This window comes from Phascolarctos cinereus, unplaced genomic scaffold, assembly GCF_003287225.1.
Source record: "Phascolarctos cinereus isolate Bilbo 61053 unplaced genomic scaffold, phaCin_HiC Scaffold_9;HRSCAF=440, whole genome shotgun sequence".
Classification (NCBI taxonomy): domain Eukaryota; kingdom Metazoa; phylum Chordata; class Mammalia; order Diprotodontia; family Phascolarctidae; genus Phascolarctos; species Phascolarctos cinereus.
The window spans coordinates 143,417,640-143,431,963 of record NW_027556402.1 but is presented as its reverse complement, the minus strand read 5'-3'; the positions used below and the strand labels follow the sequence as shown (position 1 = coordinate 143,431,963).

General features: G+C 40.4%; 1 protein-coding gene across 4 annotated transcripts; it reads right to left on the bottom strand.

Moving 5' to 3' along the window:
- Positions 1-3,081: 3,081 nt before the first annotated feature.
- Positions 3,082-14,293, bottom strand: NOA1 (nitric oxide associated 1). 4 transcript variants are annotated; one of them, XM_020975343.2, is made up of 7 exons: positions 12,466-14,291; positions 11,715-11,879; positions 10,637-10,842; positions 6,945-7,076; positions 5,216-5,332; positions 3,963-4,080; positions 3,082-3,429 (listed from the first exon to the last, which is right to left on the bottom strand). In XM_020975343.2, exons 1-7 carry the CDS (start codon positions 13,622-13,624, stop codon positions 3,221-3,223), a joined length of 2,106 nt encoding a protein of 701 aa, XP_020831002.1. In that variant the 5' UTR covers positions 13,625-14,291; the 3' UTR covers positions 3,082-3,220. The 4 variants fall into 4 exon arrangements, with proteins under 4 accessions (XP_020831002.1, XP_020831004.1, XP_020831003.1 ...); XM_020975344.2 differs by having other exon boundaries at positions 3,320-3,429; positions 5,216-5,349; positions 12,466-14,292; XM_020975345.2 differs by lacking the exon at positions 3,963-4,080 and having other exon boundaries at positions 3,201-3,429; positions 5,216-5,349; positions 12,466-14,293.
- Positions 14,294-14,324: the final 31 nt, after the last annotated feature.

Here is a 14,324-nt window from a genome sequence, read left to right as displayed (position 1 = left end):
TTCATAGTTCTTTCTTTGGATGTGGACAGCATTTTCCACTATGGGGCCTCTGGAGATGTCTTAGATCCTTGTATTGCTGAGAAGGGTTAAGTTTATCAATATTAGTCATCGAACAATGTGGCTGTTATTGTGTACAAAGTTCTCTTTGTTCTGCTCATTTCACTCAGCATCAGAGCATACAAGTCTTTCCAGGTTTTTCTGAAGTCAGCCTGTTCATAATTTCTTATAGCACAATAGTATTCCATTACATTCATATACCACAACTTGCTCAGCAATGTTTTCCCTTTTAGTGAATATATAATTCATTACTTCACAAAGAGTATCTATTAAGAGCCAAAGGTACTAAGAGTAAGTATGAAAGCTCAGTTTCCCAAAAAGTGTCTAGGACTAGGGAAGGAAGGATACTAATGTTTTATGCCCCAGTCAGACCACATATGGATACTGGTACTCAGCTCTGGCTAGCATGTTTTCCAAAAGACACTGATAAGTTGGAGGACCCAGAAGGCAACCAGAATGGTGAGGGGCCTGGAGATCATACCATATAAGTGTGAATAGAAGGAATGGGGAAGTTCAGTCTGAAGAAGACTTAGCTAAGGCAGGGATGATGGGGGGAGTGGAACAAAACTGATGACACATGGTAACTCCACTGAAGTCCTTTTAGCGTTGTTTTGTGTTCTCCTTGGTCCCAGATAGCACAATTAATAGCAATAGGTGGGAGTTTCAAAAAGGCAACTTCAGGCTTGATAGAAATTCCTCATCATTAGAGCTATCCCAAAGTGGATTGGGTTGCCTTGGGAGGTAGTGGGTTCTTTCTTACTAGTTGTGTTCAAAGGCTATATACCCCACGAGAGATAGTTTTAGAAGGGATTTTTATTTAGGTTCAGTGCTGCCCCCTCCCCCCAATATCCCTTTTCAGTGGGAGATTCTGTGAAGTTTTGTTGGCGCTTTTAATTGAGAATTGTAATTAAAAAAAAACTCTCCAGGAAGAGAGAAGCAGTCAAAAGAGAAATGAAACATGGGCAAAAAGTCTAGAGAAAGTAAGTGAAAGGAGGCCACAGCAAATGCTCAGAAGCAGCCTTTCAAAACAGGTCTGTGAAAATGGGGTACATGCTAGGTGAAGAAATGAAACCATTTGATGACTGCTGCAGCTGGAGCTGTGGGTGAGTCATTGACTTGGAAGCTTCCCAAATCTCCATTTTGAAGGAAGTCTGTGAGTGGCCAGAAACACAAGACTGTGCCTGTGCGCCTCTACTGTTTTCATTTCTGGTTGTTAAGGGAAATACCCCAACACAAACAAAACTGTTGGAGAACTACAGGACAGGATACTGGTTAATGCTAAGAGTAGGCATTTACATAGTAATTTGGAATAGAATTTTACAATTCAAGCCTTTCAGTTAATCTGAGCCAGCTCACCAGCCCTGATTTATAAAACAGGAGTCAATCAACCCACAAGCATTTATTAAGCACCTTTTGTGTGCCAGACATAGTACATGGTTTGATGTTTTAAGCTATGCCTTATAGGCCAGCATCCCATAGAACTTTTTATTTGCCACTCAGTGGTACATCCATAGTTTAAACTAGTAGATAGAAAAAGGGACTTGGAATCAGGAACACTGAGTTCAAACCCCACCTTGGATACTAGCTGCGTGGCCCGGCTAAGTCACTGAACCTCTTTGCCTTAGTTTCCTTATCTATAAAATGAGTATAATGATAGCACATACTTCAAAGGATTATTGTGAGGCTCAAATGAATTAAATTATGTAAAGCACCTTGCAAATTTACATGCTATTTTTTCTAAGCATAAACTACACATTAGTGAAAAGCACAAGATATAGTAAACCGGGGAAACAATTCTGCCTTTTGTTGCTAGTTGTTAACATACCCACTTTCCTTTTGTGGAAATGAAGTGGGGTCAAGTCATCTCCTTAACCCAATCTCCCTTACTTCCTCCTCAAGAAGCTCTTACATTCTTGTCCTGGTTTCATTAGTCTATTTCGTGAACTGCAGTGTACTGAATTACTGTATTTAAAAGAAGTATGGTGGGTCAGGTTGGTTCTTAATTGGTTAGAAATCACTGGAGTACCATTGACATACAGATATCAGAATCAAACACCCCAATCAGCACTGATTAGCAGCATAGGTTGTAAAGTAGGTGGTAGATTTGTCATATCAGGATGTCTGATTATAGCAAGTAGTTCCCCAAAGGAGAGGAACTGAGGCTGAGGTGTCATAAGTGAGTGCCTCTGTGCAATACTATCACTTCCTATTTCACAGTGTCTTTATTTCCTTTCTGGGTCTTATGTTGTTTTATTACCCCAGTCGAAAAAGAGATGACAGTCCTATGGGGGAGTGATGGATCAGATGACATCTTATTTACTTATTTGAAGATACCCAGCTATGACCAGGGGCCCTGACTCATGAGAATGGAAAGTCAGACCTTCATTCCTCTATTATCAGTCTGAATATTTACTTTTTTTTCTCTATTAGGCATTTATGGTGATGAAGCCTACAAAATGGCACTAAGGCCAACTCCAGTTTCCTGTCCTACTGGTTTTACCAGGAAACTTGTTCCCCATTAAATTTGAACACTTTAGGACATGGATTATGGAAATCTTAACTTTTGTTGGTTAAATGGCCCAAGAATTTACAGATTAGATAATGAAACTTAATTATTTAGGTAAAGCATCCATTGCTAGAGGGCATTTTGTCTCCTTCCACAAGCAATGAACTTAGCATGTTTTCACCTGCCTCTCTTATTTCAGTACCTAAGTCTAAGTCAGGGGTGGGGAACCTTCGGCCTGGAAGCACATGTGGCCTTCTAGATCCTCAAATTTGACCCCTTGACTGAATCCAAACTTCATAGAACAAATCCCTTTGATAAAAGGATTTGTTCTGTAAAACCTGGACTCAGTCAAAAGGCTGGACCCCAAGGACCCAGAAGGCCACAGGTTCCCCAACCCTGGTTTAAGTTCTTAAATATTGTTTTATCAGATATAATGGCTCCACTTTAGCTTATAACTTGATAAATTCAGTGTTCATGATACTTTTTTAAAAAACAAAAGTAAATTCCGAGAAGCCTCCTTCCTGACAGAAAATGAATTTTATTGGCATAAACATAGGCTACAGATCTTTTCCTAGAAAAAAATGGTAATTTATAGCAATACTCGTGTTTGTAGTAAATATAATTTATAACAATACTCTACATTTATTAATTTCTCCTTTATTTTCTTTTTCTACTTGATTTCAGTCTATCCACTAAGGAAAGTGGCTTTTTAGTTTTATAGGCCACACTCTTCTTGATTCGTTCCCCCTTGACATCAACAATGTGAGGCAAAAGAGGAGGCTGCCGAATGGTCAGAGTTGTTCCTTGAGGTGTGTAGCCTCGAAGATGGAGTCTGTCCTCTGATAGCGATGTTATTGCAACCCAACCTGTGTAAGAAATGATGAACAAACATCACATGAAATTATTAGATGCCTTCCTACTAAATCAAAGATGGACAATACACAAATAAAAAGAACTTATGAAAGAGTAGTAAAACAAAACAATTTCTCTGCTTAAAAAAGTATATATGTATACTCAGGTATACATATACAAATGACTAGTTAACACAATGCTTGAGAAATACTAATTTTTTTTTCTCCCCAGAATGGTCTTTTTTTAAAAAAAGGCAATGGGGTTAAATGACTTGCCCAGGGTCACACAGTTATTTAAGTACCAAGTGTCTGAGGCCAGATTTGAACTCAGGTCCCTCCTGACTCCAGAGCTGAACTCTATCTACTGTTCCACCTAGCTGCCCCTCAAAATGGTCTTTATTCTATGATTAGGCATGTCTGTACAGCTTAGAATATCTTATTTACACCAACTATTTGCAAGAATTACAATCACTTGGGCAATTCTAAATGTAAATGTGTGCCTATTTCAAATAATTTAAACTTTTAAAAAGTGTTCAATGTTCAATTACCAGCAGTTGAAAACTTGATATCAGCCACTGCCTCAAGTTTCCCAATTCCTTCCAATGTAATGTCTTGAGAAACCAGAGGTGGGAACTCTGCCATTCTTTCAACTCCACCCATTGGAACCTATCATTAAAAAAAAAAGTTTAGAAACTCAAAATAAATCCATGATTCTTAAGAATGAAGTAAATCACTGAAATCCTATGATCAGGCAACAAAGAAGGATAAGACTTTAACTTTCTGTAGTTCAAAAATATAACTGTAAGAAAAGCAAATCTATAAACCATACAGAAGAACAAAATGTCAAGTAGGTGGGGCTCAGTGGATAGAGCAGTGGGCCTGGAGTCAGGAAGACCTGAGTTCAAATTTGGCCTCAGACACTTGCTAGCTGGGTGACCCTGGGCAAGTCACTTAACTTCTGCTTGCCTTGATCCACTGAAGAAGGAAATGATAAACCACTCCAGCATCTTTGCCAAGTAAATTCCATAGACAGTATAGTCCACAGGCTCATGAAGAGTTGGACAGGACTGAACAACAAGAACAAAAATGCAACTACGATCAAGTGCTTTTTTCAAGATGAACCCTACAAAGTATAAGAAAATTAGAATGTTGGCTAAGTATTTGGGTACCTAAGGCAATCTCTTCCCTTTAATGACCAAGGTTGTATATAAATCTGAACCATGATTAGAACTAAGTGGAATACTACCCCAAAATTACTGGCCACAAGTCAAGACTCAGCCACTGTATTGTACACAGCTCTGTGAAGGAACAACAATGCCTGAAAACCTCTTATTCCCAGTTTAAAGTTTAAGAAAAAAAAAAGGCGTCAATTCCTCTGAGGCCTTAATTAGAAAGTGCTCACAAAGTATCTGAGCACAAGTAGTGAACAATTTGAACAGTTTTAACCTATGCACTTTCATCACCAGGCTTTGATGGTCCTTTCCCTTCAAACTCAGTGTTCAATTTGTACTGTTTCTTCATTATTTTTATCTAAACTGGTTTCTACTCTCACCCCACTTAAAGGGAACCCAAAGGTTTTTTTGCTCCTCTTTTCATACAGTTTCTTGCAAACAAGGGACAAGAAAGAGTATGGGGCCAGTGCTGGCAGAAAGCATAACAAAGACTGTGCTGTGGTTAAGTTTCGTCCTAACAAAGGCTCTACTGGCCCTGCCGTGTCAATCAGGAATGTGTGCTGGGCTTAAGGGGCTATCACATGTCGCGATAGCCACAGACAAATGCAGTCACCAAAATATCCAGTTACCTGAAGTAATGCTTGACCTGCATGCTTCTGATAGATGGTATCTGCTTTCTCCAAGGCAGTAATGTGGATTGAAAGTAAGTTTGATGCCACAACAGAAAACCACACTGATGTATTTCCCTGAAGAAGTAAAAAAGCTAAAACACTTTTCCAAACATGAAAAACAAAAAACCAAACTTACAAAAATATTATTTTTTAAAGTTAATTTAGGGCAATAACAAAAATGTAAACTATTATACTTTCTTATGAGCAAAATTCAAAGCATAGAAGTAATCAATGTGCCTTAATTTACATCTTCTATGCAAAGTACCATTTAAATACAAATCAACCATTATGAATATCTATAGATGTGCTTGATAATTTTTTATTAAAAACTGAAAAGGTGTCTTTTTATTCTGAAAAATAAGGCCTATATGTAATTTATGTAGTCCACACACACCCTATCACATTTCTGTGCTTTTATGTTTGTAAACAGCAGTCTGTCCTTTGCAGGTAAGCTCAAATACCCCATTTCCCCCCCTTATTAAATCTCTATTTCTGTAAAGTTAACTAGTTATTTTAAGATTTATAATCAGTTTTCAGGTTGTCCAATGACCAAAATTTCTGGGACTATCCAGAGACGATGGATAAAATGTTGGAATTAATATTCTGATAGAAACAGAAAATGATTTTTATCTTTTATTTAAAAGTTTAGGCCTTTACACAGTACAACAGAAGCCCTAAAATATGTCAGGATTAAAAAAAAAAGGATGGAAAAAAACCATTATCACCTGCTAGGGAAATCAGAAAGCAAATATTTATTATAGAAGAGAGAGAGAGAGAGAGAGAGAGAGAGAGAGAGAGAGAGAGAGAGAGAGAGAGAGAGAGAGAGAGAGAGAGAGAGAGAGAGAGATATGGGTGTTACTAAAACATTACTTTTGCAGTGAATTTAAAATCAAATTCTTCCTGTTTTTGTAATGAAGAGCTACGGTAAATATGATCCTGATTTGCCAAACCAAGGAATTTCTAGCAAAAACTATCAAATTACAAACGGTAAGCTTCTGATCACTACCAAAAGTAAAAGTTTTACTTAAAGCCTATTACTTGAAAATAGCTTTGTTAATCTCGTTTCTGAATCAGAAGCAAACTTTAAAATATTTACATTAAAGCAGGCTATTATAGATTGCGACTTAATATGTAAACAGATGAATATTTTAACCTAGACTCTTATGTGCTATTTCTTCCCAAGCAGACAGGAGCCCATAACACATTTCTTTCACAAGTGAATATGGTCTTGTAAGTGGCAAGGACTCAAAACATGATGAGCCTGGAGTTTCACCCCTACCTTGGTCAGATTGATTTAGTGACCTCGGATACACTTGCATCAATTTTTCTCATTTCTCCAAATCTAAATAAAATAGGGATGACTCCCAAGAGCGCCAAAAGATGCTATATAAATATGATGACACCAGAAAGTTTTTTTTTTTTATTAAACTCACTGTATAACAGATCAGAAATAAGGAAACCTGACTCCCTTGTGTTTCTGTAAGGCACATATCATATCTTTACTTGAGTGTTTGACAAGCATGTGATTTCCGCATGAACAATACCAAAGGAAAAGAAAAATATCCTGACCTAAATGCCAAGCTCTTTTGGTAACACTCAATATCCTGAAGAAGATACATTATTTAAAAAAAACCAGAACAGCACAAAGTGCTTAGTCACATTTTAAAAAGGATATCATTTTGCTTACCTGTAGGTAATCTAAGCGTCCCAGAGCACCCAAAAAGAGAACCATTCCAGGTTTCAAAATAAAGGTTCTTGGGACAATGGAATGTGCTGGCAAAACAATCTTTACTTCCTTTTCGGTCAGATAATTTAAGACCTGTGAAGAAAATGGCATGAAATTTTGTGAACTTACAGTTTTTAATTTAGTCACTCTCCTGGGCCTCAGTTTCCTTAACTATAAAACAAAGAAGATGGACTAACTGGCCTGAGGTCCCTTTCAGCTGCAGATCTCTGATCCTATGAATCTTTGAGCTAAGTTAAGCTGAATAGTGAAAGTTCTGATATTCGCCATAAAAATCAACCTTGCTATATGTTATTTTCAAAACATTTAAATTTTAACTGTGGACAATATAAAATATTTGGGAGTCTACCTGCCAAGACAAACCCAGGAACTATATGAACACAATTACAAAACACTTTTCACACAAATAAAGCCAGATCTAAATAACTGGAAAAATATCAGCTGCTCATGAGTAGGCTGAGCTAAACAATAAAAATCACAATTCTATTTAAATTAATTTACTTATTCAGTGCCATACCAATCAAACTGCCAAAAAATATTTTATAGAGCTAGAAAAAATAACAACAAAATCCATCTGGAAAAACAAAAGGTCTAGAATATCAAAGGAATTAATGAAAACAAATGTAAGGGAAGGTAGCTCACACATACCAGATCTAAAACTGTATTATAAAGCAGCAATCATCAAAACTACTTGTTACTGGTTTAAAAATAGAGTGCCAGATCAGTGGAATAGGTTAGGTACACAAGACACAGTAGTCAATGACTATAGTAATCTATGGTTTGATAAACCCAAAGATTCCCGCTTCTGGCTTAAGAACCATTTAACAAAAATTACTGGGAAAACTGGAAAATACTATGGCAGAAATTAGGTATAGACCAACATCTTATACTATATATCAAGATAATATCAAAATGTGTACACGATTTAGATATAACAGGTAATAATATAAGCAAATTAGGAGAGCAAGGAATAGTCTACCTGTCAGATCTATGGAGAAGGAAAGAATTTATGACCAAACAAGAGAAAGAGAACATTATGAAATGCAAAATGGATAATTTTGATTACATTAAGTTAATTACATTTTGCACAAAGCCAATGCACCCAAAATTAGAAGGGAAGCAGAAAGCTGGGAAACAATTTTTACAGCCAGTGTCTCTGATAAAGGCCTCATCTCTAAAAGATAGAAAATGGAGTCAAATTTATAAGAACACAAGTCATTCCCCAATTGATAAATAGTCAAAGGATATGAATAGGCAGTTTTCAGATGAAGAAATGAAAGCTATCTATAGTCATATGAAAAAATGCTCTAAGTCACTACTGATTAGGAAAATGCAAATTAAAACAACTCTGAGGTACCACATCACACTATCAGCCTGGCTAACAAAACAAAACAGAATAATGACAAATTTGGAGATGTGGGAAAATTGGAACACTAATGCATTGTTTGTGGAGTTGTGAACTGATCCAACCATTCTGGAAAACAATTTGGAACTATGCCCTAAAGGCAATCAAACTGTGCATACCCTTTGATCCAGCAATACCACCACCAGGTCTGTATCCCAAAGAAATTGTAAAAAAGGGAGAAGGACCCACATCTACAAAAATATTTATAGCAGCTCTTTCTGTGGTGGCCAAGAATCGAAAGTTGAGGGGATGCCCATCAATTGGGGAATGACTAAACAAGTTGTGGTATACTGAAATACTATTGTTCCATAAGAAATGGTGAGCAGGCAGATGTCAGAAAAACTTGGAAAGAACTGCATGAACTGATGCTGAGTGAAGTGAGCAGAACCAGAACATTGTATACAGGAAAAGCCACACTGTAAGATGACTGACTTTGATAGACTTAACTCTTCTCAGCAATGTAATAGTCTATGACAATTCCTAAAGGAAAATGCTATCCATACCCAGACAAAGAACTATGAAGTCTAAAAGCAGATTGCAGCATACTATTTTTTCTTTCTTGTGATTTTTCCCTTTTGTTCTGATTCTTTTTTCATAACATGACTAATGTGGAAATATGTTTAATATGACTACACATGTATAGCCTATATCAAATTGCATGCTGTCTTGGGGAGGAGGGAAAATTTAGAACTAAAATGTTATAAAAGTGAATGTTGGAAACTAAAATAATTTAAAAAAACTGAATTTTCTGATGGTTCTAACTTTTAAGATAAATATTATTTGGAATATATAATTCCTATTTAGCATCTCTCATTGTCAGTACAGAGCTATGTCTCTCTCTCAAAAGTTAGTTAAGCTGAAAGTTTCGAAGTACTAGATTGACAAGATTTCTGATTTAAGCCTAGTCCTTAAAAAAAACAACAAAAAAAATTTTTTTAAATGCCCTTTTCCTTGATACAGCTATGAGGATGGTAGTTTTCAGAATATGGTTTGTGAACTACTAGTGAGTCCAAAATGTAAACCACATAAAATCTGATCCTATTTTATAGTGCAGGTTTGAATTGACCTCACAAAAACTGAGCAAAGGACTTTTTTGTAAGCCTTGAAGCGCTCAACATAATCTATTTTCATAGTGATTATACCACCTAGTAGAATGCTGTGCACATAGTAGCCCTTTAATAACTGAAGGAATGTATCATTATTTTTAAAACACAAAAAATAACATTTTAAAAGCTAGCCAAAAAGATGGTTATTTTCCAGGAATAGTCTGCTAGACTGATGGGGGAGGGGAGATAGGAAGGAGGAAAGGAAGGCTGAAGGGCAGTGTCAAAGTGAAAGTAGGGGGAGAGTTTCTGAAATTGAGAATCACTTATCTCTAATGTCCCTTTTAGCTCTAGAATTCTATGACTTAAAATAAAACATTTTCTGTGACTTAAAGTAAAACATTTTAAGAAATTTGGTAGAGAAAAATAAATGCCCATCTGTCATTACCAACTAACTTCATGATGGAAGTTATGGATTCACAGATGAAAGCATGATTTAAATCACTATCTGGTACATAATGACAGTGCATACAACTAGGTGGCTTGGTGGATAGAGCACTGGGTTTGGAGTTGGTAAGAGGAGTTCAAATCTATCCTCAGATATTTACTGGCTGTGTAAACCTCAGAATATATTTGCTTTAGTTTCTTCAACTGTAAAATGGGGATAATAACAGCACTTACCTTACCAGCTTGTTGTTGATCAAATGAGATAATATTTTTAAGGTGTTTATTAGTATCTGGCACAGTAGTTGCTATATAAATGTTAATAGTTGCTATGTAAATGCTAATTATCTTTACGCGCCCCCCATCTATATAGGATTACTTTTTTATTTTATGCAGCTATCCAACACTATCAAATATTTGATGTTACTAGCATCATTTCTATTTAGCTTTCTTTACATTAAATATTAATTTCCTTATTAAATTATATTATCCACCTTCCCCGTGACTCGCACCACCCCCATAAATGTACAAGTGAGATGTCTGCAATGGAAATTCCATGTTCACAGAGTCACTTGCCTGTAGGGAGAAAACCACATTTGCACATTTGTTCTATAACATGCGGTGGAACTAAGTCCGAAGGTAAGGGTTCTTTGCCCAACACTTCCCCCAAATTTATCTTTTGCTAATTTAGACAGGACCTTCTCACTGTTGTTAATCCTTTCTAAATGAAACAAAATACATACACAATTTTCTTTTACAATTCCAGGGGTATCATAAAACCAGTGAGCATCTTTCACTTCTTGAGGTGTCAATTCCACGCGCCTGGCAGGTGCAGCATCATGCGTTATTCTCTGAGGCTCATTCTCCATGTCAAAAGCAAGTGAATCAGCATCAAATTCGAAAGTGGTTTCATCATTTTTTGGAGAACAGAATGTTCTTCCAACTCTTCCTACAACAAGAGAGTAGCTTTGAAGTTATTGATCTTTAAAATGTTTGAATTTCCACCTTTTATGTACGTCCATTTCAATTCAGTTACTATGTAGGGACTAAGACTAAATCACAGAAATATTAAGGACAGGTAGGTGGATACTTTTGGTTAAGTCACTTAATCTCTTTCCTAGACCTATTTTCTTTATCTGTAAAATGAGGTCAGACTAGATCCCTTTTGAGGTCAATTTCAGCTCTAGACCTAGAAAATAGTAAGTACTATGCAGCCTATGGCATCAGCACTACAGTATGGTAAATGGATTTAGCATAGAATCACAGATTTAGAGCTCCAAGGGACCTCCAGAGTAAGCAAGTGGCAGGGGAAAGAGTTAAAGGAATAGAGAATTAAGTGTAAATGTTAATATTTTATATGTAGCTGCATATATGGGAAGAATTCAAACTGAGACTGAGCAGCAATGAAGATTTAAAACACAATGGCTCTCAGCATTAGTTGGCAGCATCACCGCTAGCAGGAAAAGGAACATGGGTTAGTATCCGGGTACAACATGGAAATGACAATCTTTACTACTTTTTGGAGTCTCTGAACAGGAAAGAACATATCAGATAACTCACAGGATGAAGTTAAAAGGGCTACTGCGTCTGACAATGGAAAGGCAACTTATTCAACTTTACAACCCTACTATGCTACTCCCACTCCCCACAAAAACCAAAAACAAATTCTCCTCCATTTTCTGAGTGTTTTACCCATCTGTGCTTTTAAACAGTAGTTTAGTTAAGAGGTCACCCTTATCATTCTGAGTTTTGATTTCATGTTCCAGAGCAAAGGATTAAAAGGGATTTAGTCCATAATCTGTTCCTTAAGAAGACACTCACCTACTAAATAAGCCTGCTTTTTCATTTGATTAAGATGCTTTTGCTCTTGCTCATTAAGATCATCTTCACTTTTAGTTGCTTCTTCTTTAAGTCTCCTATTCCTTTCAAACATTCTGTAAGGAGTAGGGTTGCTAATAGGAAATTTCAGGAGATTTAAAGTTGTTCCTGAAATATCAAAACACACGTAAAATTTTACAATGATGAAGCAAATAAAATGCAATGTATTTTAGTGCAAAGTCTTAATCAATAAAGACAAAAACAAAAAGTTGTCTCTTTTCCTCTTTCCCAGTGATTATCGACTCCAAGCATTCATTATACTGGCCACGCAAGGAGACAGGGAGGGTGCACTAAACATAGGCTTTGTCTTGCCTCGTGGGGATGCATGAAACAAGTCAAGACCCCTTAAAGAGTAAACAAAAGGGGGCTACAAACGAATAAGGACCCAAGAGGGGTTGAGCAGGGTAAGGTCCCAGACACCTCCTCGTGGGCAAAAGAGGAAGCACCTCGACAGCAAGAGTTGGATGGGGCAAGGGAGGACTTAAATGTACATGCTAAGTGCTAGGGATAAAAAAAAAGGAGGCAAAAGACTGTCCCTGCCCTCAAGAAACTCACAATTTAACGGGGGAGACAACACCCAAACAAATATACACAAAGCAAACCACATCGAGGATACATGGGGAGAAATTAACAGGGGTAGGGTTGGGGAAGGCTTCCTGTAGGGGGTGGGGTGTGAGCCGGCCCCGCAGCTCACCTGGCCAGGTGGAGATGGTGGCCCGGTCGATGGCGTCGGCGCCCTTGGCGATGCAGTAGTCGGACTGCAGGAGGGTATTGAAGAGTGTGGACTTGCCGGCATTGGTGGAGCCCACCAGGTAGACGTCGCCCCGGTAGCGCCAGGAGCGCTGCAGCGCCGAGATCATGTCCTCCACCCCGTAGCCGGTCTTGGCGCTGATAAGCAGCACGTCCTGGACCAGACAGCCGGGCTGGGCCGGCTTGCTCTCCGGGACCCCCTCCTGGGCCCCGGCCCCAGCTCCGGCCGACCTCCTCTTTGCCTTTCTGGGCGCCGGCTGGAGACCTGCTCTGGCGCATTCGTCCCACAGGCGCTCCCGGAGCCTCCCCAGGTAGCCAGGGGAGTCCCCGGGCAGCAGGTCCACCTTGTTGCCCAGCACCACCAGCTGCCTGGGCCCGAGCAGGTCCGGCAAGTCCGGCAGCAGGGGGTCCGGCAGGTCGAGCACGTCCACTAGGTAGAGCACGAGGGCCGGCCCCGGGCGCCGGAGCGCGGCGTGCACCAGCTCTCGGTACTGCTCCCGGTTCACCCGCACCCGCAGGGCCCGCTGGTGGTGCAGCAGGAGCCAGCAGCGCTGACACACGGCCCGGGCCAGCCCGCCCGCCTCGGGCTGCGCCTCCAGGCTGCGGTATTTCTCGCTGGGCAGGTAGCCCGGCAAGAAAGGGTCCTGGCAGTGCAGCTCCGCCCCGCAGCCGGAACAGTTCACGCCGCTGGCCGGCACCGTGGGGTCGGGGCTCCCAACCAGCGGGTGCTGCCTCTTCTCGCGGGTCTTCCTCTGCTGCTGCGCCAGCCGCCGCTCGTCCCGCAGCAGCTGCTCCCGCTCCTCCTCCTCCTGCCTCCGCTGCAGCTCCGCCGACACTGACGGTTCGAGCTCCGGCTCGGGGACGTACTCCGGGAACACGAAGCTCTCCTCCAGCCGGCGGGGGTCCACCATCGTGCCCACGGCCAGCGCCCCTCGTCCTCCCCTCGCTTCCTGGCTTTGCTGCAGGCGCACCGGGGAGAAGGCAGAGGCGGCCGGAAGGCCCGGGGAGAGCCACAGCGCCGGGGAGCCATGGCGCGCGGCAAGAGGCGCGGCCCTGCGCCGCAACTGGAGCAGCAGCCGGCGCGACAAGCTCTGGGGAAGCATGGGGACCGTGGCGTGCGCTCCCAGACAGAGGGAGGCGCGGCGCGAGACTCGAGCACGTGTCCGCTAGACCTCCCCGTACGGTGGCCTAGGAGGGACTTGTCACCCGTCAACGTCAGCCTCTGGTCGCCCTTCCATACTCCTCTTGGGAAAAGGTACTCTCACGTATTAACCTTTCTTCAATTTAAAAATCAATGGCTGGCCATGGATTTAGGATTAAAGTTTAATAAAGTAATAAAAAAAATAAAATAACAAAAACAATAAAAGCGGATGTAAAAGGGATCAAAGTAGATTGCAGATTTTTCGCTTCTACCCTCAAGTCCCCAAAGCGTTTACGAAAGGCAATATTGCAACCTAAGCATTTATTATTTCAATTTCTCTCATTCCTCCCTGAAGTAATAACAGGTTGAAAATCACTCTAATCTAGGTATTTGGTCTCCTACCCCCAGACACCGCGACAGATCTAGAAACATTCTTCCCACCTCAATGACGCTAGGCTGCTAGAGGCCCGAATCCCACCAGTTCGTAAACGAGTTCACCACACAGCGCCGCCTCCTCGGCACACCGCATGCGGCGGCGCAGTCGGAACGCAAAAAGGCCCGCCCATTCTGCGCTGCGCAACCACAGAACGCAGCGCACTCAACCTCGGCCTGAGCGGAAGTCGGAGCAGGAACCGGAAGGTTCTGGACCTGAGTTGTAGGGT